The sequence below is a fragment of the Macaca fascicularis genome, chromosome 2 (assembly GCF_037993035.2).
Source record: "Macaca fascicularis isolate 582-1 chromosome 2, T2T-MFA8v1.1".
Lineage (NCBI taxonomy): Eukaryota > Metazoa > Chordata > Mammalia > Primates > Cercopithecidae > Macaca > Macaca fascicularis.
This window is the reverse complement of record NC_088376.1, coordinates 112414499-112435194: the sequence shown is the minus strand read 5'-3', so window position 1 is coordinate 112435194 and position 20696 is coordinate 112414499. Positions and strand designations below refer to the sequence as shown.

At 51.9% G+C, this 20696-nt stretch overlaps 3 protein-coding genes across 14 annotated transcripts; 2 read left to right on the top strand and 1 right to left on the bottom strand.

Annotated features, from left to right (window-relative positions):
• Positions 1 to 4095: 4095 nt before the first annotated feature.
• NICN1 (nicolin 1, tubulin polyglutamylase complex subunit) lies at positions 4096 to 10729 on the top strand. Of its 5 annotated transcripts, none has more exons than XR_012431145.1 (7): positions 4096 to 4302; positions 6367 to 6543; positions 6800 to 6913; positions 7358 to 7429; positions 7742 to 7846; positions 7921 to 8034; positions 10640 to 10729. XR_012431145.1 is itself a non-coding variant. In XM_005547107.3 (6 exons), exons 1-6 carry the CDS (start codon positions 4171 to 4173, stop codon positions 7960 to 7962), a joined length of 642 nt encoding a protein of 213 aa, XP_005547164.1. In that variant the 5' UTR covers positions 4096 to 4170; the 3' UTR covers positions 7963 to 8479. The 5 variants fall into 5 exon arrangements, 2 of the variants coding, with proteins under 2 accessions (XP_005547164.1, XP_045242204.1); XR_274645.3 differs by lacking the exon at positions 10640 to 10729 and adding an exon at positions 9113 to 9711; XR_010585122.1 differs by lacking the exon at positions 10640 to 10729 and adding an exon at positions 9038 to 9711.
• On the top strand, positions 10192 to 16275 carry AMT (aminomethyltransferase). Of its 8 annotated transcripts, XR_012431144.1 has the most exons (11): positions 10192 to 10318; positions 10418 to 10585; positions 11430 to 11510; positions 12649 to 12780; positions 13202 to 13280; positions 13585 to 13730; positions 13840 to 14020; positions 14106 to 14381; positions 14721 to 14876; positions 14976 to 15150; positions 15953 to 16275. XR_012431144.1 is itself a non-coding variant. In XM_074032194.1 (10 exons), the coding sequence occupies exons 6-10, from the start codon at positions 13662 to 13664 to the stop codon at positions 16038 to 16040; spliced, it is 669 nt and encodes a 222-aa protein (XP_073888295.1). In that variant the 5' UTR covers positions 10192 to 10318; positions 10418 to 10585; positions 11430 to 11510; positions 12649 to 12780; positions 13202 to 13280; positions 13655 to 13661; the 3' UTR covers positions 16041 to 16275. The 8 variants fall into 8 exon arrangements, 4 of the variants coding, with proteins under 4 accessions (XP_073888295.1, XP_005547165.1, XP_073888293.1 ...); XR_012431143.1 differs by lacking the exon at positions 15953 to 16275 and having other exon boundaries at positions 14106 to 14159; positions 14976 to 15922; XR_012431142.1 differs by lacking the exon at positions 15953 to 16275 and having other exon boundaries at positions 14976 to 15922.
• On the bottom strand, positions 16223 to 20600 carry TCTA (T cell leukemia translocation altered). The gene is made up of 3 exons (XM_005547118.2): positions 20374 to 20600; positions 19904 to 19958; positions 16223 to 17887 (listed from the first exon to the last, which is right to left on the bottom strand). The coding sequence occupies exons 1-3, from the start codon at positions 20594 to 20596 to the stop codon at positions 17845 to 17847; spliced, it is 321 nt and encodes a 106-aa protein (XP_005547175.1). The 5' UTR covers positions 20597 to 20600; the 3' UTR covers positions 16223 to 17844.
• Between the last annotated feature and the right edge of the window lie 96 nt (positions 20601 to 20696).

Here is a 20696-nt window from a genome sequence, read left to right as displayed (position 1 = left end):
TTGTTTGACCTCATACCACGAGAGCCCTATGGGCTGTGCAGCATCTGTCTCTGGGGCCCCTCAATATAGGGTAGACACAGGTTAACTGAAGCTGATCATTGCCTGGGGGGTTCTGACCTGTGAGATGGGAGCCAAAGGGAGGCCAGGGTTCCAACTTTACTCTACACTGCTTTCCTGGTTTGGGAAAATCACTGGACCTCTTTGGTCTAAGCTTTGTCATCTATAAAACAGGCTTAACTGAAAATCTCTGGGACATTTTTTCCACAAGTATCTGGAAGAATGGTGACAATAAATATGATGGTTAAATTGTGTATGTGGTTTTTGTTTTGTTTTTGAGACAGGGTCTCACTTTGTCACCCAGGCTGGAGTGTAGTGATGCAATTTCAAGGCTCACTGCAGCCTCGACCTTCCATGCTCAAGTGATCCTCCCACCTCAGCCTCCCAAGTAGCTGGGACTACAGGCACACACCCCCCTACCTGGTTAGTTTTTGTATTTTTTGTAGAGATATAGTTTCACCATGTTGCCCAGGCTGGTCTTGAACTCCTGAGCTCAAGCTATCCACCTGCCTCAGCCTCCTAAAGTGCTAGGATTACAGGCATGAGCCACCGTGCCCGGTCAATATTTATTTTTTTGCTTTACCTTTCCCTTTTTTCCCTCCATAACCACTCCCTCCCCCATCCCCTTCTCGCTTTTTTTTTTTTTTTTTGAGACAGAGTCTTGTTCTGTTGCCCAGGCTGGAGTCTGGAGTGTAGTGGCATGATCTCAGCTCACTGCAACCTCTGCCTCCTGGGTTCGAACGATTCTCCTGCCTCAGCCTTGCAAGTAGCTGGGACTACAGGCGCGTGCCACCACGCCTGGCTAATATTTGTATTTTTAGTAGAGATAGAGTTTCACCGTGTTAGCCAGACTGTTCTCAATCTCCTGACCTCATGATCTGCCTGCCTTGGCCTCCCAAAGTGCTAGGATTACAGGTGTGTGCCACCACGCTTGGCTCCTTCTCACTTTTAAGATCATGTTTATTGAGGTATAATTTAGATACAATAAAATGAGCAAATCGTAAGTATTCAGTTTGTTTGTTTTTTTAGAGAAGAAGTCTCACTTTGTTACCCAGGCTGGTCTCAAACTCTTTTTTTTTTTTTTTTTTTTTTTTTTTTTTTTTGAGACAGAGTCTCGCTCTGTCATCCAGGCTGGAGTGCAGTGGTGCGATCTCTGCTCACTGCGAGCTCCGCCACCTCCCGGGTTCACGCCATTCTCCTGCCTCAGCCTCCCGAGAAGCTGGGACTACAGGCACCCGCCACTACGCCCAGCTAATTTTTTTTTGTATTTTTAGTAGAGACGGGGTTTCACCTTCTTTGCCAGGATGATCTCAATCTCCTGACCTCGTGATCCGCCCGCCTTGGCTTCCCAAAGTGCTGGGATTACAGGCATGAGCCACCTCGCCTGGCCTCAAACTCTTAAACTCAAGTGATCCTCCCAGGGTGATGGGATTACAGGCCTGAGCCACTCTGCCTGGCCTATGCATTTCTTCATATTGATGAGTAGTATTCCATTGTATTGATATAGCACAATGGGTTTATCTGTTCATCTGTTGGACATTTGGATTGTTTTCAAATTTTGGTTATCATGAATAAAGGACTTTGGTTTTGTTATGCTTCCATTTATCTTGGGTAAATACTTATGAATGCAATGGCTAGATCATATTGTAGGTATAAATTAAGAAAGACCCTGTTTTTCAAAGTGGTTGGAGGCCGGGTGTGGGAGGCAGGAGGATTATTAGAACCCAAGAGTTTGAGACCAGCTTGGGCAACATAGGGAAAAATAAACAAAACTAGGCTGGGCGCGGTGGCTCAGGCCTGTAATTCTAGTACTTCGGGAGGCCGAGGTGGGCAGATTGCCTGAGCTCAGGAGTTCGAGACCAGCCTGGGCAACAGGCTGAAACCCCATCTCTACTTAAAATACAAAAAATTAGCAGAGTGTGGCAGCGTGCACCTGTAGCCCCAGGTACTTAGGAGGATGAGGCAGGAGAATCTCTTGAACCCTGGGACTCGGGAGGTGGAGGTTGCAGTGAGTTGAGATCATGCCACTGCACTCCAATCTGGGCAAAAAGAACAAAACTCTGTCTCAAAAATTAAAAAAATAAAAACGCTGGGCTCGGTGTCTCACGCCTGTAATCCCAGCACTTTGGGAGGCCAAGGCGGGCAGATTACCTGAGGTCAGGAGTTGAAGACCAGCATGACCAATATGGTGAAACCCTGTCTCTACTAAAAGTACAAAAAATTAACCTGGCTCAGTGGCTCACGTCTGTAATCCCAGCAGTTTGGGAGGCCGAGGCGGATGGATCGCGAGGTCAGGAGTTCGAGACCAGTCTGACCAATATGGTGAAACTCCGTCTCTACTAAAAATACAAAAAAATTAACCAGGCGTGGTGGCGCATGCCTGTAATCTCAGCTACTCGGGAGGCTGAGGCAGGAGAATTGCTTGAACCCGGGAAGCAGAGGTTGCAGTGAGCCAAGTTATAGCACTGCACTCCAGCCTGGGTGATAGAGCGAGACTCTGTCTCAAAAAAAATAAACCAAAAAAAAAAAATAGCCGGGTGAGGTGGCGGACGCCTGTAATCCTAGCTACTTGGGAGGCTGAGGCAGGAGTATCGCTTGAACCTAGGAGGCGGAGGTTGCAGTGAGCCGAGATCATGCCACTGCACTCCAGCCTGGGCGCCACAGAGCGAGACTCCGTCTCAAAAAAAAAACAAAAATAGGCCGGGCGTGGTGGCTCAAGCCTGTAATCCCAGCACTTTGGGAGGCCGAGACGGGCGGATCACGAGGTCAGGAGATCGAGACCATCCTGGCTAACACGGTGAAACCCCGTCTCTACTAAAAAAAAATACAAAAAACTAGCCGGGCGAGGTGGCGAGCGCCTGTAGTCCCAGCTACTCGGGAGGCTGAGGCAGGAGAATGGCGTAAACCCAGGAGGCGGAGCTTGCAGTGAGCAGAGGTCCGGCCACCGCACTCCAGCCTGGGTGACAGAGCGAGACTCCGTCTCAAAAAAAAAAAAATAAATAAATAAATAAATAAATAAAAATAAAAATAAAAATAAAAATAAAAAAATAAAAAATAAAATAGACAAAACTAGCAGGACGCAGTGGCGTGTGCGTATAGTCCCAGCTTTTCTGGAGGCTGAGGTGGGATCACTGCGAAGTCGAGGCTGCTGTGAACCGTGTAACCGAATGAGGCTCTGTTTCTAAAACAAACAGAAAACCCCAGGTTGGAAATCAGCAAAGGATGAGGATTCCAAGCACTTCACATCTTTGTCAGTCTTTACTTTTAGCCTAATGACTGTGTGGAGGTTCTAATTTGTATTTCCTTTATAAATATTAAGTATCTTTTCATGGTTTTTTTTTGGCTATTTATCTACTTTTGCAAAGCGCGTGTTCAAATCCTTTTTTTTTTTTTCAATGGCTAATACGTATTTTTGAGTATTTTGAAACACAAATCACTGCTGATTTGTGTTTATGTGTTTATACGGCTTTAACAGACTACCGCCCTAAGCACTGAAAGGAACCCAAAGGGAGCGGAAAGGCTTGCATACAGAAAGGCTGGGCAGTTGCTGGGCGCGGCCCGCGAGTAGGCTCTAAGCCTCGCGCAGTGATTGGCTGAAGAAGAACTTCCGTGGAGGGGTGCGGTAACCCACGCCTGTAATTCCGGTACTTTCGGAGGCCAAGGCGGGGGAGTGGGGAGGGGGAGGGGAATCACTTGAGGTCAGACGTTCGAGACCAGCCTGGACAATATGGTGAAACCCCGTCTCTACTAAAAATTAAAAAAAAAAATTAGCCGGGCATGGTGGCGGGCACCTGTAATCCCAGCTCCTAGGGAGGCTGAGGCAGTACAATCGCTTGAACCCCTGGGACGGAGGTTGCAGTGAGTCCAGATCGCGCCACTGCACTCCAGCTGGGGCGACAGAGCGAGATTCCCTGTTAAAAAAGAAAAAAAGTAAAAAACTTCCGCAGGCACTTCCGACTCCTGGCCCATCCTGAGCTTCGGTGATTGGCTGGGCTGGCCGTACGCGGGGCCTCCCGGGAGTTGTAGTTATTGCGGCTCAGCTGAGGATGCCGGGAAGGGCTGGTGGTCGGGGGCCTGGAGCGGTGGTTGCGCTTAGTTGCGGCGGTTGTCATCATGTCCCGCATTTTGGTGCCTTGCCATGTGAAAGGCACCGTAGCCCTCCAGGTGGGCGACGTGCGGACCTCCCAAGGCCGGCCTGGCGTGCTGGTCATCGATGTCACCTTCCCCAGCGTCGCTCCCTTCGAGGTGAGCAAGCCTGGTGGGCGCGACCGAGGCTCCTGGGCGGGGCCGACCTGGAATCTCGGTCGTTTCCCAGGCATTTAATCTTTTACAGGAAAGCTTCTGCCGTCTTCCTTGCCCTTGCAAATTAATCATTCATTTATTTAGTCCTTCAGTTAACACATTTTACCTAGAATTGAGCTTCCTGTCTTGTTCTCTGCTATGTCTCTTGCCCACATCCAGGACAGCGCTGGCATGCAGGTGGCGAGAGGGAGCTAGGTTTTGCTGGAAATACCAAATAGTGAACCAAAATAGAAGTTAGGGGTCATTTTGTCCCTGGCCACAGTTGGAGATCGCTAAGCAATGATTTACCCCAAAACCTGCCTCCTCCCCATTCTTATAGTCCCTGCCAGAGGTCCCTTACTTCACCACCATCCCCCCAATGACTCGAGTTGCCAATCTCCAGTTGCACTTCCACATCAGTTGATAGAGTGACTGGACACTGCATGACTCAATAAAGAGGGCAAAACCTACCTCCAATGGCCTGGCATTGAGAGCCCTCTGTGTCTGTGCCCCACCTGTTTCTGTCTCTTTTTTTTTTCTTTTTTTGAGACGGAGTTTCACTCTTGTTGTCCAGGCTGGAGTGCAGTGGCGTGATCTTGCCTCACTGTAACCTCTGCCTCCTGGGTTAAAGCAATTCTCCTGCCTCAGCCTCCCAAGTAGTTGGGATTACAGGCACCCACCACCACGCCCGGCTAAATTTTTGTATTTTTAGTGGAAACAGAGTTTCACCATGTGGGACAGGCTGGTCTCGAACTCCTGATGTTAGGTGATCCACCCGCCTGCGCTTCCCAAACTGTTGGGATTACAGGCGTGAGCCACCGCACCCAGCCCCATCTCTCTGCCTCAGGAGATTTGTGCTGTGGGGTGTGGTTCTTCCCCAAGCTGTTCCTTACCTTCAACTGGGAAACTTAATTAAAGAGCCCAACCTTGGAAATCCTGACTTAGTAGACTAAGGTGGAGCCTGGACAATTTATTTGGTAACACATTTTCTTGGGTAATTCTGATGAGTATCCAATGACAAGATCTACTGCAGTAGCCAAGCTGAATCACTGGCTGTTCTAGTGCTATACCAGCTTCTCTCACCCTTTGGTAATTCTTTGTACATGCTACTTTTACATTATCTACATTTCTTCTTCTTCTTCTTTTTTTTTTTTCTAAGAGGGAGTGTCGTTTTATCGCCCAGGCTGGAGTACAGTGGCTTGATCTTGACTCACTGCAACCTCCACCTCTTGGGTTCAAGTAATTCTCCTGCCTCAGCCTCCCTCGTAGCTGGGACTACAGGCATACGCCACCATGCTCAGCTAATTTTTTGTATTTTTAGTAGAGATTGGGTTTCACTATGTTGGTCAGGCTGGTCTCGAACTCCTGAACTCAAATGATCCGCTCACCCCAGCCTCCCAAAGTACTAGCCACAGTGCGCAGTCCACATTTTCTACATTTCTTAGTCCACTTGGTGAACTCTTCCTCCTTCCGGCCTCATATGTATATTTTCTGCCTCTTCCAGGGTTAGAGCTCTGCTCTCTAGGAGCATCTTGGACATGCGGCAAGATCTGCAGTCATGATTTGTTTCCATGACCTACTCATTTAGACTTTGAGCACCTTTAGGAAGGCAGAATTGTCTTTGGGCCCCAGTGATACTTGTTGAAATTGTTAGTTCGGTAGATGAGTACATTCAAAGGGGAAGAGGCAGGTGGATCACCTGAGGTCAGGAATTTGAGAGCATCCTGGCCAACATGGTGAAATTCTGTCTCTACTAAAAACACAACAAGATTAGCCGGGTGTGGTGGCACATGCCTGTAGTCTCGGCTACTTGGGAGGCTGAAGCAGGAGAATGGCTTGAACCTGGGAGATGGAGGTTGCAGTGAGCTGAGATCATGCTACTGCACTCCAGCCTGGGCGACAGAGCGAGATTTCCTCTCAAAAAAAAAAAAAAAAAAAAGGGAAGGAAGAGGTAGTGTCTTTGACCTTTGAGCTTTTCGGGCCCTGGGCCTGGGTCTGACTTGCTGTAATGGGTTGTATGTGCTCTAGTTGCAGGAGATCACATTTAAGAATTACTACACAGCTTTTTTGAGCATCCGTGTCCGTCAGCACACCTCTGCACACACACCTGCCAAGTGGGTGACCTGCCTGCGGGACTACTGTCTAATGCCCGACCCACACAGTGAGGAGGGAGCCCAGGAGTATGTATCGCTGTTCAAGCATCAGGTCAGCTGGGCCTCAGGATGGCCAGGGCAGCCCAGATGAGGACTTACCAGAAGTAGGGGGATTGGGTCAATATACCAAGAGGGAAGAGGGAGCCAGTCTGGCCTGGACTGTGGCTTTCAGGGAAGTGCCTTGGAGGGACTATTGTTCCTTCCTTCCCAAAGGCCTGCGGGGTGGGCAGCATTCTGGCTCATTGCTGGTTGGGAGGCTTCTGGGCAGTGAGCTGGGTCCTCGCCGGGTCCTTATGTGTGTGTGTCAGATGCTGTGTGACATGGCCAGAGTATTGGAGCTACGCCTGATTCTGCGGCAGCCATCACCACTGTGGCTGTCTTTCACAGTGGAGGAGCTGCAGATCTATCAGCAGGGACCAAAGGTAAGTGACTAGCTGAGCTGCTGGCTGGCCCTTTCCCCAGAAAGCACCTATGACTGGGAAAGCTGGGTGGTGGGGTGGGTAATGGGTAAAGATTGTGAATGGGGCCTTCATGGAGGTTAGCTGGGTGTGAATGCTGGAAGCTTACAATGAGAGATGAGGCCATGTCCCCATATCCCCTGACCTTTGGGACCACCTGCTTCTTTCAGAGCTGGAGCCTTTAGGTTCTGGGAGACACTTTTGAGCTTGTGTTTCTGAGGACTCTGTCTGCACAGCAGGAGAACTTAGGTAGTCTGACTGCCCCTTTAGGTCTCTGTGGGCTCCCTAAACAGGGTTTTCCCAGTGTCTGAGGCTCAGGGGCCTTTCTCTCTGCTCCTAGGACCTTGGAATCTGGTCCCAGAGCTGTCCACTTTGTCTCACTCAGGGCAGTACATCTTTGCTTTGCAGAGCCCCTCCATGACCTTCCCCAAGTGGCTCTCCCACCCAGTGCCCTGTGAGCAACCTGCACTCCTCTGTGAGGTAAGCCCTCACCCTAGGTAAGAACCACGTATGAATGGCTCTAGTGTCCAGCACAGGCCAGGTGGACCCCTTCCTGTAAAATTCTGGGGCTAGGCCCAAGGCCCTTGGGTGTTATCTTCCTCTTGGGTATTCTTTGGGATTTGAGGCATCTCTGTTGTGGGGCTACATCAGGCCCTAACCTCACATTTCATGAGCCATCTGAGAATGTTGTTGGTCTCAGCTGGAGGGCCCCTAGCCCAGGTTGGCCTCTTAGAGCCCTAAGGGCACTGCTAGGGAGAGACCCATGGCCACTGACCCCTCCTTCTGGAGCAGGGTCTCCCAGACCCCAGCAGGGTATCCTCCGAGGTGCAGCAGATGTGGGCACTGACAGAGATGATCCGGGCCAGTCACACCTCCGCGAGGATCGGCCGTTTTGATGTAAGTAATCGCTTCCCTCTGCTTGGCTTGCTTTGCCCTGAGCAGATCAGACCTCATGGTCTTTTGTATTTCAGGTGGATGGCTGTTATGACCTGAACTTGCTCTCCTACACTTGAATGGTGGCTCCTACCCAAGATGTTGGCCTTTCTGTGCCCACCCAGACTTGGTTTGGGCCACCAGAGGCTGAAGTGGGTTTCCTGTGTATTCCGAATGTTGCCTGCATGCCTATTCTGTCTGGGCCACGTTCACAGATTCAAGATTCTCGGGGGCTCACTGTGTTACTTCAGCATGAGCTCCTGGCAGGGGGGGTGCTCTGTCTTCGCCTGGCTGCAACTCAATTCTTCCTTCTACCCAAAAACACTCCAGTCAGTTGTACTTACTGAGAATCCCTGAGTGCCCTCTGCCCATCCTGCCAACATGCACATTCCTATCTTCTGCCTGCTCCCTCACCTCAGTGCAGTTGGGCTGGGCTGACCTACTAGAACCTGCTCCATGTATGCACCTGGAAGGCCATTGCTGCCATGGCACTTGGGACACTTGAGGAAGAAACAGAAACCTTATTTCTTCCTGTGAGTCCCCTAGTGGTTTTCTTTCCAGTTGTATTATGCCACAGAAATAAATTTCTTGTCTAAACTCTTCTGCTACCTGCCTAGGAAGGAAACCTGAAGATTTGGGCAGCCTGAGTCTCTCAGTTTCTGAGCTGGCTCCTGAATATATGTTCAAGTGGGTGTGCCCATAGGGCCTGGGCAGATGTCTCTAGCAGAGCCAGGGCCTGAGAATAAGAACTGGAACCCTTCTAGCCCGGGTGCAGTGGCTCACACCTGCAATCCCAGCACTTTGGGAGGCTGAGGCAGGTGGATCACCTGAGGTCGGGAGTTCGAGACCAGCCTGAACAACATGGAGAAACCCCATCTCTACTAAAAATACAAAAAATTAGCTGGGTGTGGTGGTGGGTGCCTGTAATCCCAGCTACTCGGGAGGCTGAGGCAGGAGAATCTCTTTAATCTGGGAAGTGAAGGTTGTGGGGCTGAGATCATGCCATTCCATTCCAGCCTGGGCAACAAGAGTGAAACTCCATCTTAAAAAAAAAAAAAAAAAGAACTGGGACCCTTCTGCCATCTGACATAGTCCAAAGCACATCCCTATCCTTTCTCCCAGTTATCCCACTCCTTTTTTTTTTTTTTTTTTGAGATGGAGTTCTGCTCTTGTTGCCCAGGCTGGAGTGCAATGGTGCAATCTCGGCTCACTGCAACCTCCACTTCCCAGGTTCAAGCGATTCTTCTGCCTCAGCCTCCCGAGTAGCTGGGATTACAGGCATGTGCCACCACGCCTGGCCTGCCCCTTTCCAAGAGAGATGCTCAGCATGATGAGAGATCAGCCATGGTAGGGAGTGGGTCCAAGTAAGGGTTTGCATTGTTGCCTTTTAAGAGGCCTAGGTCCTCCATTAACTCAGGCCAACCATTAAGTGATGCAGGCTGCTCTTCCTTCATGTGAGAAAAACCTGTTTCCCTCTGGTTCTTCCTGGCTTTGCACCTGGTGGCTATTATGAAGCAGTACTGCAGTATGTCTTGGACCTGGAAAGTTGGACATGTGTGCGGCTCAACAGTTTCCTGGGAAGAGTTCAGTGACCTTTTGGTGGCCACCCTCTGCTCTCACCTATGAGTTCTTGCAGGTGGCGACTTTACCTGCAAGGTCACTTACATAGCCCCACTCAGCTGCTTTGGAAAGCATGATGGAGCAGTAGTCCTCAATGTGTGTGTGAGTGAAGAGGACCTTGTGGTAGCAGGGACCATGCTTCATTTGTGGCTGTGTCCCCATCCGAGGGCCTGGTATGCAGTAAGATCAATACATACTTGTGGAATGCATGACTCTGCTGGCTGCCTGTGTCTGCCTGGTGGGAGAGCTGTGGACCTAGAGATCCACATGAGGCCAGACTACTGTGGTGCTGCCTACCTGCCAGGCTGGCTCCACCCTGCTGTGACCTCTTCACCTTCCCCACCCCTACTTGACCTTACTCCCTTGAGGTCCTAAAGGTATGATTCAGACCTTTCCGCCCTTTCTGGAACTTTGACTTTTTGGAGACAGGGCGGTTCTGCAGGGGGCAGTCTAGCCCCTAGCTCTCTTCTGGGCAGCCCAATCAGCTCTGGATTGCCCAAGCTGCCCTGAAAAGCCAGCCGAAAGAGCCGGAGGCTGTTTCCCTGTGGTTGGGAGTTCCTGCATTCTCTGCTGTAAATCCCAGCCTGCCTTTGGGGCTGCCGACGCCCCCTTCAGATCCTTTGCTCCGGAGAGAGACCTGTCCGAGCAGAGGCCTGGACTACATCTCCCGGCGTGCCTGGCAGTGTGGTGTCCTCTGTGCGCCATCTGTGCTCGTTGCAGGCGACGATGCAGAGGGTTGTAAGTGTGGTGGCCCATCTGGGCTTTCGCTTGCAGGCATTGCCCCCGGCCTTGTGTCGTCCACTCAGTTGCGCACAGGTGGGATAGAGGGTGTTGATCTTGGAGGGTGGGGGAGGGTGGGGGAGGGAAGCGGCTGGGGGCTAGGGCTGTGGTGGCACTAAGCCCAGCCGCCCGCAGGACGTGCTCCGCAGGACACCGCTCTATGACTTCCACCTGGCCCACGGCGGGAAAATGGTGGCGTTTGCGGGTTGGAGTCTGCCAGTGCAGTACCGGGACAGTCACACTGACTCGCACCTGCACACACGCCAGCACTGCTCGCTCTTTGACGTGTCTCATATGCTGCAGGTGAGCCAGGGGAGCACGCTGGCCGCCTGATCAGGCCTTCCTCCCTGTTTACAGTGGTGCACTCCTTGGCTTTGTTTGCTGTGAACTGGATTCCAAGGACAGCCCTCCCAGAAGAGCTAGAGGTCATGGGGGTGTCATGGATAGGTCAGTGGCCCCAAGGAAATAAGCTCAGAGGGTCTCATCATCATCTCATCCTTCTAGTCTGCCCCCACTAAGTGGTGTGCCTTAATGTCCCAGGTTTTCCAGGGCTGACACCCACTCTCACGTATTGGGCTGGGTGTTGGTTTGAAAAGGGGTTATTTCCGGTGGCTCACGCCTGTAATCGTAGCACTTTGGGAGGCCGAGGCGGGCGGATCACAAGGTCAGGAGATCGACACCATCCTGGCTAACACGGTGAAACCCCGTCTCTACTAAAACTACAAAAAATTAGCCGGGCGTGGTGGTGCGCGCCTGTAGTCCCAGCTACTCAGAGGCTGAGGCAGGAGAATGGCGTGAACCCAGGAGGCGGAGCTTGCAGTGAGCTGAGATCGCGTCACTGCACTCCAGCCTGGGCAACAGAGCGAGACTCTGTCTCAAAAAAAAAAAAAAAAAAAAAAAGGAAAAGGGGTTATTTCAGAAAGGTGCTAGGTCCTGTCCAGTCCCTGGCAGTCCCCCAGCACAGAGTGACTGGGGGAGGTCAGGAAATCAGAAGGTGGTCCTTTACCACGTGTAGAACCAAAAAACTGGTTAGTCACTTTGGGTGGGCTGGACTGCACTGTGGATGGCGGGGAGGATGCATCCTAGATTAGTGGCCTTTTGGGTTGTAGCTGTTGCAATGGCCTGAGGCTTTCAATCTCTTCCCCAGACCAAGATATTTGGTAGTGACCGGGTGAAGCTGATGGAGAGTCTAGTGGTTGGAGACATTGCAGAGCTAAGACCAAACCAGGTGGGCCCTTTTATTTCTGCTCTATGAGTTTTCTTAGTCATGAGCCAGCAAATGGGCTTAGTCCCTACCTCAGGCTTAGGAGCACAGAGATGAGTCAAACACAGCCTCTAAGGGCTTGCAGTCTTGGGGGACGGAATCCCTAAGTCATTTCCAGAGACCCAGACATTTGTAGAGAGGGGAATATCCCAGCCTTACTACATCAGGCTAGGAGGCCAGAAACCAAGGTTAATATACTGCTCTCGGGCCATCCCTTCTGTTTAACCCCTCTCTATTCAAAGTGTGGTCCCTGGCCAGGTGCCGTGACTCAAACACCTGTAATCCCAGCACTTTGGGAGGCCAAGGTGGGTGGATCACCTGAGGTCAGGCGTTCGAGACCAGCCTGACCAACATGGCAAAACCTCATTTCTACTAAAAATACAAAAATTAGCTGGGTGTGGTGGTGCGCACCTGTAGTCCCAGCTACTCGGGAGGCTGAGGTTGCAGTGAGCTGAGATCACACCACTGCACTCTGGCCTGGGCAATGGAGCGAGACTCAGTCTAAAAACAAAACAAAACAAAACAAACACAACAAAGTGTGGTCTGTAAACCAGCATCCTTCGAGCTTGTTAGGAATATACTCTCAGGCACTGCCCCAGACCTGCTGAATCAGAACCTTCATTTTAACAAGATCCCCAGGTGATTCATGTGACCCCCTCAACCTCAGGCTTTTTGTCCATCAGTGAGGAGGCTAAGGAAGTTTTTTGGGGGCATTGCTATGGAGTGCTTAGAAGAGCCTGGGATCATCAAGATGACCTTTGAAGCTTTTGTCCTGTGGGTTGGCAAAACATGGGTTGAGTCATCCCAGGTTTGGATAGGTGAAGCAGCAGGTCCTAGGTGTCAGAGATGAAGCATCAGATGGGGCTCTCAGTACAGAGTGGGGAGGGGTGCAGAGGTCTCAACAGATCAGGGAAGCACCCCAAGGTAGGGAGGGGATGAAAACTTACTTGGTGCATGAGGACCAAAGACCTTGGACTTGGGCCCAGACTTGCACCTTCACACCCTGAGTCCTTCACATTAGGGTTCATAACCTTTTGGTAGCTAAGTGGGTTCAGGGGTGTGTCTGGCTCACCCTTGGCCTTGCCCTCCACTTTTGTCCTAGGGGACATTGTCGCTGTTTACCAATGAGGCTGGAGGCATCTTAGATGACTTGATTGTAACCAATACTTCTGAGGGGCACCTGTATGTGGTGTCCAACGCTGGCTGCTGGGAGAAAGATTTGGCCCTCATGCAGGTACACCCCCTCTGTGTTCTAGGCACCTTGTCTTCCTTGTTCATAGAGCAGCATCCTTGTTGTCCAGGATAGGGTTGGCGCAGACAAGGGACCCGGACAGTGGCTCTTTGAGTGAAGGAACAGCTATAAGACTCAAGAGCAGGCCCACTCTGGAGCATGCCAGGGTTTGGTGGTGGGGGATTAGGCATGGGGAGGGGGGCTTGGCCCCTCTGGTGAGGGTGTGAGGTGGCAGACCTGGTCATCTCTTATCACTTAGTAGCTATGTGACCTTGTAAGATGGGAACCAGCCTACTACCTTTTTTTTTTTCCTCCCTCCTCCTCCTCTCCACTGTCTTACTACTGTCCAGCTCTGCAGTGTCCAGCCCATGGTAGGTGCTCAGTAAGTGGCCCCAGATGCTCTTGTGGTGTTTCTGTCTTTTAGGACAAGGTCAGGGAGCTTCAGAACCAGGGCAGAGATGTGGGCCTGGAGGTGTTGGATAATGCCCTGCTAGCTCTGCAAGGTGAGAGGGCTGGGCTGGGGTTGGAGCCAATCTTTGCCTTACTGGCTTCATTGACTGCTTAGCACAGAGACTATACCAAGAAGAAGGTGTGGAAGGTGTGATATTTGTGTGCCATAATTTTAAGTTTGGTATCTTGCCCTCCTCCTACCTACTACAAGGCTCCATGGGCTAGGGACAAGGGCATCTTCTCCCACTTGCAGAGTAAGACTTGCTCAGGGCTTGTTCTGGTCCCTGAATAAGGCTTTAGTCCAGCTTTGAGGGGTGCTGGGACCTGAATTCTTGGTCACTGGCTCCCTGGGCCCAGGCCCCACTGCAGCCCAAGTACTACAGGCCAGCGTGGCAGATGACCTGAAGAAACTGCCCTTCATGACTAGTGCTGTGATGGAGGTGTTTGGCGTGTCTGGCTGCCGCGTGACCCGCTGTGGCTACACAGGAGAAGACGGTGTGGAGGTGTGTCAAGAAGTGGTGTAAGGGGCAGTACAGGGCACAAGATGCACATGAGGGGTGGAAGGTGTGTGGCACAGGGAGCTTCCCATCTGCCCTCTGGTGTTTCATACAGATCTCGGTGCCGGCAGCGGAGGCAGTTCACCTGGCAACAGCTCTTCTGAAAAACCCAGAGGTGAAGCTGGCAGGGCTGGCAGCCAGGGATAGTCTGCGCCTGGAGGCAGGCCTCTGCCTGTACGGGAATGACATTGATGAACACACTACACCTGTGGAGGGCAGCCTCAGCTGGACACTGGGTGAGCTGGGCCAGCACTCAAGGATGGGGTCCTGGAGGTTGGGGTGACCCTTATTAAGACTAACCAGCCCATGACTCCTCCAAAGGTTATGTAGCCTGGAGCAAGTGACTCAGCCTTCCTGAGCCTCCGTTTCCTGAAGGTGCCACTGTGGCTTTGCCTATTAGAAACTGAAGATGCTGCTGGGTGTGGTGGCTTACACCTGTAATCCCAGCACTTTGGGAGGCCGAGGCGGGTGGATCATGAGGACAGGAATTCAAGAACAGCCTGGCCAACATGGTGAAACCCCGTCTCTACTAAAAATATGAAAATTAGCCAGGCATGGCGGCGGATGCCTGTAATCCCAGCTACTTGGGAGACTGAGGCAGGTGAACTGCTTGAACCCGGGAGGCAGAGTTCGCAGTGAGCCGAGATCGTGCCACTGCACTCTAGGCCTGGGCGACAGAGTGACTCCATCTCAAAAAAAAAAAAAAAAAAAAAAAGAAAAGAGAAACTGAAGATGCTCAGCAGGTGGGCAGCATGGCCTCTAGGGGGTAGGAGGTGGTTTTTTGGCTGACGGCAGTGAGGGGAGGAATAGAATCTGGAGTAGCCCAAGCAAAGGGGCCTTGATGCTAGATGGGTGTTACCTGAGGACTTCCATAAGGACCTCCTGTGGCCAGGGCTTCTATGGGCCCTGGCTTACGTCTCATGTGTCATTCTCCAGGGAAGCGCCGCCGAGCTGCTATGGATTTCCCTGGAGCCAAGGTCATTGTTCCCCAGCTGAAGGGCAAGGTGCAGCGGAGGCGTGTGGGGTTGATGTGTGAGGGGGCCCCGATGCGGGCACACAGTCCCATCCTGAACATGGAGGGTACCAAGATTGGTAGGTGGACCAGGGAAGCTGGGAAGCCCTTGTCTCTTCCCCAGGAGGGTGGGGGCACTGCAAGGTGGTGCTAATGCATGGCTTATGCTTGCTTGACAGGTACTGTGACTAGTGGCTGCCCCTCGCCCTCTCTGAAGAAGAATGTGGCAATGGGTTATGTGCCCTGCGAGTACAGTCGTCCAGGGACAATGCTGCTGGTAGAGGTGCGGCGGAAGCAGCAGATGGCTGTGGTCAGCAAGATGCCCTTTGTGCCCACAAACTACTATACCCTCAAGTGAGGATGGCTCAGGGTGGGGCTGTCCCCTCCAGGAGTCTTGCCTTGGAGGGCATCCTACAAGGGGTTAGTCAATCAGCTGAGCCAGAACTCACTGGGGGTGGGCAGCTAAGGTGGAGGCTGATTCCAATTGTCTGGTTGAGGGGTCATACCACCTATTCCCCCCACCTAACTCATGCCACTCCAGCTTCCTTCAGGACCCTGCTTCTGAGTGACGGACCAGCTCACACAATGTCTTGAGTCCATGATCCCACTGACCCACTCTTGCCTGCTGGAGGGTAATGAGAAACTTTGGTTCTGCCATCTCTCCCACTCTGCCAGGTGCTGGCTGTGGAGCAAAGGCTCACCTTTGTGGGGAGGATAAAACCTGCCCAACCTACCTCACAATGGTTTTTCACATTGCAAAGGGTAATAACATGGGCGGTGTGGACTTAGGCCACCCCCTCCAGTTTGCTTTCCATAAATGCAAATTGTCCCTACTGCAAGTCAGGAATGATTGCTGACTCATAGTAGGGCTGCTATGCCTGTGTGTAAACTTGGGAATGGCTGAGGGAACAGAGACTTACTCTTCCACATACCCAAGTTGGTCTAGTGTGCTGCCCAGTAGCAAACCATGGCAGGCTCACCACCTATTCTGAGCTCCAGGGCTGTTGTAGGGCAGGGTGGGCTTCCTCCCAGACTTGCCTTACCCTGGGCTGACCTTTGCCCCGGTATGCATTAATGGACTCCACTGAATCCTGAAAAAAAAATTAAACTTCCTTCTTACTTGCCAGTCTCTAGCTTCATTGTTCTTTGTTCACAGGGTTCCTGAAATGCCAACCCAGTGCCTGCCTTCCTGGCCTCCAAGACAAGCTTGGAATAGGTTCTCCTTGAAAGGGGCCAGTCTATAAGAATGGAGATATTGCCTGTCGGGCACCCCATCCCTGCTCCTCCAGGGAGCTGGCATCACCTCTCCCCTCCCTGCAAGTTGTTGCATCTGGGTCCCAAGGGGCAGCAGCTTCCAGGATGTTCCCTCTCTCACTGCCCCTATGCATGCATACCCTTGTTCTGTCTGAATAACCACAACAACCGATGCACTTCCGTGTTTAATAAGCCACATCCTCAGTTGAGCCTGGGGTGAAATGTGAGATCCTGACTCTGTGCAGTAGTATCAGTGGGTGGGCCTGGGGCTGTGAAGACCATCATCCTCAGTACAGCTGCAATTCCAGTGCCCCTCTACCACAAAGATGGCTTAGGCAAAGGCAACCAGATGGAAGTGTGACATCCAACAGGGAGGAAGTAGGCAAGGGTCACTAAAGTGGCTGGTGGCCCAGCGGATGGAAGCAGAAGTATGGCCATGAGGGAAGGAGGCAGGTCCAGGGCTACAGTGCTTTCAGGTACTGGTGTTTCTATAGGGGCATTTGCCACCCACGCCTTTGGAAACTCCTCTGGCCTATTGTGACATGGCAGGGCTGCCTGGTTCTTGAAGGCAGAGAAGATGCTAGTGGGGAGGAGCTGAGGCTGTGACATGCGTTTGTACCAGGTCCAGATGGGTAATGATGAGGCTACAGGCTATGATGGGGCCACTGTGCACTAAATGCTTGTTACCATCCTATGAGGGGACAAGGTACAGACCCACATTCCCATAGGCACTTAAGCAGTGGGGGGTAGGAGGCTACCCCAGCGGTTCAGCTGTGCTCCTTCAGGTACTCAGCTTACCCCCAAGAAGGACTGAGAGGAATATGAGTAGGACAGCTGGCAGATGACAATTTCCTTTGCCTGGCTCACAGGAGAAATCTGATTGGGCCAGGGATGTGGGTGTTTGGTGCCTCGATCTGGATGGTGCCAGCAGGGACACCACCCTGCCTTATACCTGAATGGCCAGCTAAATAACCATAGAGCTTAAGGTCTGGCTCAGGTCAGGACTCCCTGGCTCCTTGCCAATAAAGCAAAACCAGGGATTCAGAAAACTCAGGGCTTAGGAGAAAACAGATCTGCCTTACAAATCCCAGAGCTGGTCAACCTCAGGCTTCCTCTCAGGAAAAAAATTTTTTTTTTTTTTTGAAATGGAGTCTCGCTCTGTCACCCAGGTTGGAGTACAACGGCGCAATCATAGCTCACTGCAACCTCTGCCTCCCAGGTTCAAGCGAATCTCCTGCCTTAGCCCCCTGGGTAGCTGGGATTACAGGTGTGCGCCACTACACCCGGCTAATTTTTGTATTTTTAGTAGAGATGGGGTTTTCACCATGTTGGTCAGGCTGGTCTCGAACTCCTGACCTCGTGATCTGCCTGCCTCAGCCTCCCAAAGTGTTGGGATTACAGGTGTGAGCCATCGCGTCTAGCCAACTCAGGAAATATTTTTATGGGATCATATCTCGGGGATGGGAAGAGGGACAGGAAAAGAAACCTAAGACAAAAGAACTGATGGCCTTCCCAACCCAGAGGCTTCCTGAGTTATCACCCCTGAGAGAGGAGGAACACAATCTCTCTCCTTAAGGCACCCAGATAAGGGTACAGGCAAACTCTTCCCTTGCCCAGTGCCTGGATGAGGGCGTAGGGCCAAGAGGCAGAACAGGCCCAGCCCTGCAGGCACTGGGTACCCTGCTACCAACCCTGAACCCCCGGCAGTTGTCCCTGAGGTCTGGGGAGTAGCAGAACCCAGTGTAGAAGCCAGCAGACCCAGTGATGCCCTTGGAGACCCTCTGCTGCCTTCCCTTATTCTCTGTGGGTTTTGAGAGGTTCGTTTGCTGCCATTTCCCTGAAAGTGATGGAGAGAAAGAAGAGAGAGGGGTTATTCCATGGGCAGAACAGTTGATGAAATTGGCTCTCCCAAGCTCCTTCTGGAGGATTGAGCTAGGCTCAGTAAGGTCACATAACAATCTAGACCTCTCTGCTGATCTCCCACAGCCCACCCTGGGCCCAGCACCTTCTCCCTGCAGACCCATTCTTCTTCCTGGTTCTCCATGTTAGTATGGCATTGCCATCCTTCTCTTTTTTAAATTATTCTTTTTATTTATTATTATTGTTATTATTTTTCTTTTTTTGAGAAGGGGTTTCACTCTTTTTTTTTTTTTTTTTTTTTGAGACGGAGTCTTGCTGTGTCGCCCAGGCTGGAGTGCAGTGGCCGGATCTCAGCTCATTGCAAGCTCCGCCTCCCGGGTTTTTACGCCATTCTCCTGCCTCAGCCTCCCGAGCAGCTGGGACTACAGGCGCCCACCACCTCGCCCGGCTAGTTTTTTGTATTTTTTAGTAGAGACGGGGTTTCACCGTGTTAGCCAGGATGGTCTCGAACTCCTGACGTCGTGATCCGCCCGTCTCGGCCTTCCAAAGTGCTGGGATTACAGGCTTGAGCCACCGCGCCCGGCCGAGAAGGGGTTTCATTCTTGTTGCCCAGGCTGGGGTGCAATGGTAAGATCTCAGCTCACTGCAGCCTCCACCTCCTGGGTTCAAGTAATTCTCCTGCCTCAGCCTCCCAAGTAGCTGGGATTACAGGCGCACGTCACCACACCCAGCTAATTTTTGTATTTTTAGTAGAGATGGGGTTTCGCCATGTTGGCCAGGCTGGTCTCAAACTCCTGGCTTCAGGCGATCTACCCTCCTCTGTCTCCCAAAGTTCTAGGAACAGGCGTGAGCCACCATGCCCGGCCTATTATTTTTTTTGAGATAGAGTCTCACTCTGATGCCCAGGCTGGAGTGCAGTGGCGTGATCTGGGCTCACTGCAACCTCTGCCTCCTGGGTTCAAGTGACTCTCATGCCTCAGCCTCCCGAGTAGCTGGGATTACAGGTGTACACCACCATGCCAGCTACTTTTTTCTATTTTTAGTAAATATGGGGTTTGCTATGTTGACCAGGCTGGTCTCAAACTCCTGACCTCAAGTGATCCGCCCATCTCGGCCTCCCAAAGTGCTGGGATTACAGGCATGAGCCAGGGGGCCTGGCCTCTTCTCCAAGACAGAAATCTGGGCAGTGGCAGCCTTTCTAACCTCTAGCCCTAACTCTTGGACCCCTTTATCTACTTGCCATGAAGTAGGCATTTATAAAGGCAAATTAGATCAGATCACAGTCTTGCTGAGTTAGTCTTTCAATGGCTCCCAGGGTCCAACTCTCATGTTCAAGCTCCAGCATCACAGTCTTACCTATTCTAATATGTCACCCTTATCCTTCCCTCTTAGCCTTGCTCTATCCATTCCCTTTGCCAGGTACATTTTGTCACCCTGTGGCCTTTGATCTCGGCTTAGGTGTCTTTCTTGGGAGATGCCTTCCCTGACCACCCCTGCCCCATGCACCCCTAATAAATCCCTGGCTCCCCATGAGCAGGGCCCGGGTTTTCTTTGTTCTCTGGGCCTCGTGTGGTCCCTATCATGTGATAGGGGCCCAGAGATTATCTGAATGAATGCCCTGATTAGTGAGTGCATGTTTTGCAGAAGAGGAGGCTGACCCTGATGAGGTCAATGTGCTAAGGACAGAGATTACTGCCTTTCCAACTGAGGGGATTGTGCGGAGTGGAATCCAACAAACATGTCATTTCATCTCTCTGAAATTATGACAATACCACCACCTGTCCTACAGGCTGCTGAACAACATGCTGATGGACTGTCCAGACCTTGATGTCATCCTAACTCAAAGCCTGAACTCTACGTGCAGACTTGAAGCTTGCTGCAAAGGCTATTAAGCTGGTGGGCTTATAGCCTGAGAACTCCCTTCTCTGTCACCAGCACAGGAGTGTCCTTGGAATGCCAAGCATGGGGTTGCGGTATGGACAGATTTACTCACCACGAAGGGAAATGCGTGGAGCCATCAGGCGTGGATCCATTCTGACCACCCAGACCTGGAGGCAAAAACACATCCAGAGCTGCAGCAGGCTGGGGTGGGGATCTGAGCAGGCATCAGCCCAGGTCAGGTTAGAGACCACTGGTATTGTTTGGTGAAGTCTAGTAAGGGTCCTAAGGGACTAATCGTATTGCCAGGTGAGAGTTCTGAGGAACAGATACAATGTGATGGGTGGACTGGTGGAGATTCTGGCGTAAAATGGTATGGTGGCATGAGTCAGGGTACAACGTTAAGTTCTCTCATCCAAGTACCCGGCTTAGCTTCGTGGTCAGATGCGTTCAGGGTGGTAAGGCCGTGAACCAATGTTAAGTTCTGATGAGCCTCTTGCAGGATAGTTGGGGAACCCAGTGATACAGTCGGGAGAGGGTGGGGGCGGGGGCGGCCAGCCCACGGAAGTTCGTAGGAAGCCTCACCTGGACGGTGATACAACCCGGTCACTGTATTCCCGTAGAACCCCCAGGCCAGCTGGATGCCCAGGAGACTTAACACCAACCACAGCAGCAACAGCTTGAAAAGGGTCACGCGCATGTCCTGCGCCTCCCACTCCCTCAAGAATTCGCTGCCCAGCGCGCCCAGCGCATCCAGTACCGTGGCCGGTAGAGCCTGCAAGGCCTGCCCAGACCAGGGCTCCGCCATGACTGGCCCTCGCCCCACCCGGGGTACTGTCACCGTAGTCCCTACCACGCACGCGTGTGATCTTCCGGTGCCAGGCCCGTTAGTGCGCACGCGTAAATCT

Bases quoted from the DNA above. Each gene is read 5' to 3' on its own strand.
- NICN1 (XM_005547107.3), top strand. From the start codon at position 4,171: ATGTCCCGCATTTTGGTGCCTTGCCATGTGAAAGGCACCGTAGCCCTC. The intron at 4,303-6,366 runs GTGAGCAAGCCT...TATGTGCTCTAG, and splicing joins CCAGCGTCGCTCCCTTCGAG to TTGCAGGAGATCACATTTAA. The intron at 7,430-7,741 runs GTAAGCCCTCAC...CTTCTGGAGCAG, and splicing joins AACCTGCACTCCTCTGTGAG to GGTCTCCCAGACCCCAGCAG.
- AMT (XM_005547108.4), top strand. From the start codon at position 10,229: ATGCAGAGGGTTGTAAGTGTGGTGGCCCATCTGGGCTTTCGCTTGCAG. The intron at 11,511-12,648 runs GTGGGCCCTTTT...CTTTTGTCCTAG, and splicing joins CAGAGCTAAGACCAAACCAG to GGGACATTGTCGCTGTTTAC. The intron at 13,731-13,839 runs GTGTGTCAAGAA...TGTTTCATACAG, and splicing joins CAGGAGAAGACGGTGTGGAG to ATCTCGGTGCCGGCAGCGGA.
- TCTA (XM_005547118.2), bottom strand. From the start codon at position 20,596: ATGGCGGAGCCCTGGTCTGGGCAGGCCTTGCAGGCTCTACCGGCCACG. The intron at 19,959-20,373 runs GTGAGGCTTCCT...TTTTGCCTCCAG, and splicing joins CGGGTTGTATCACCGTCCAG to GTCTGGGTGGTCAGAATGGA. The intron at 17,888-19,903 runs GTGAGTAAATCT...CATCACTTTCAG, and splicing joins TCCACGCATTTCCCTTCGTG to GGAAATGGCAGCAAACGAAC.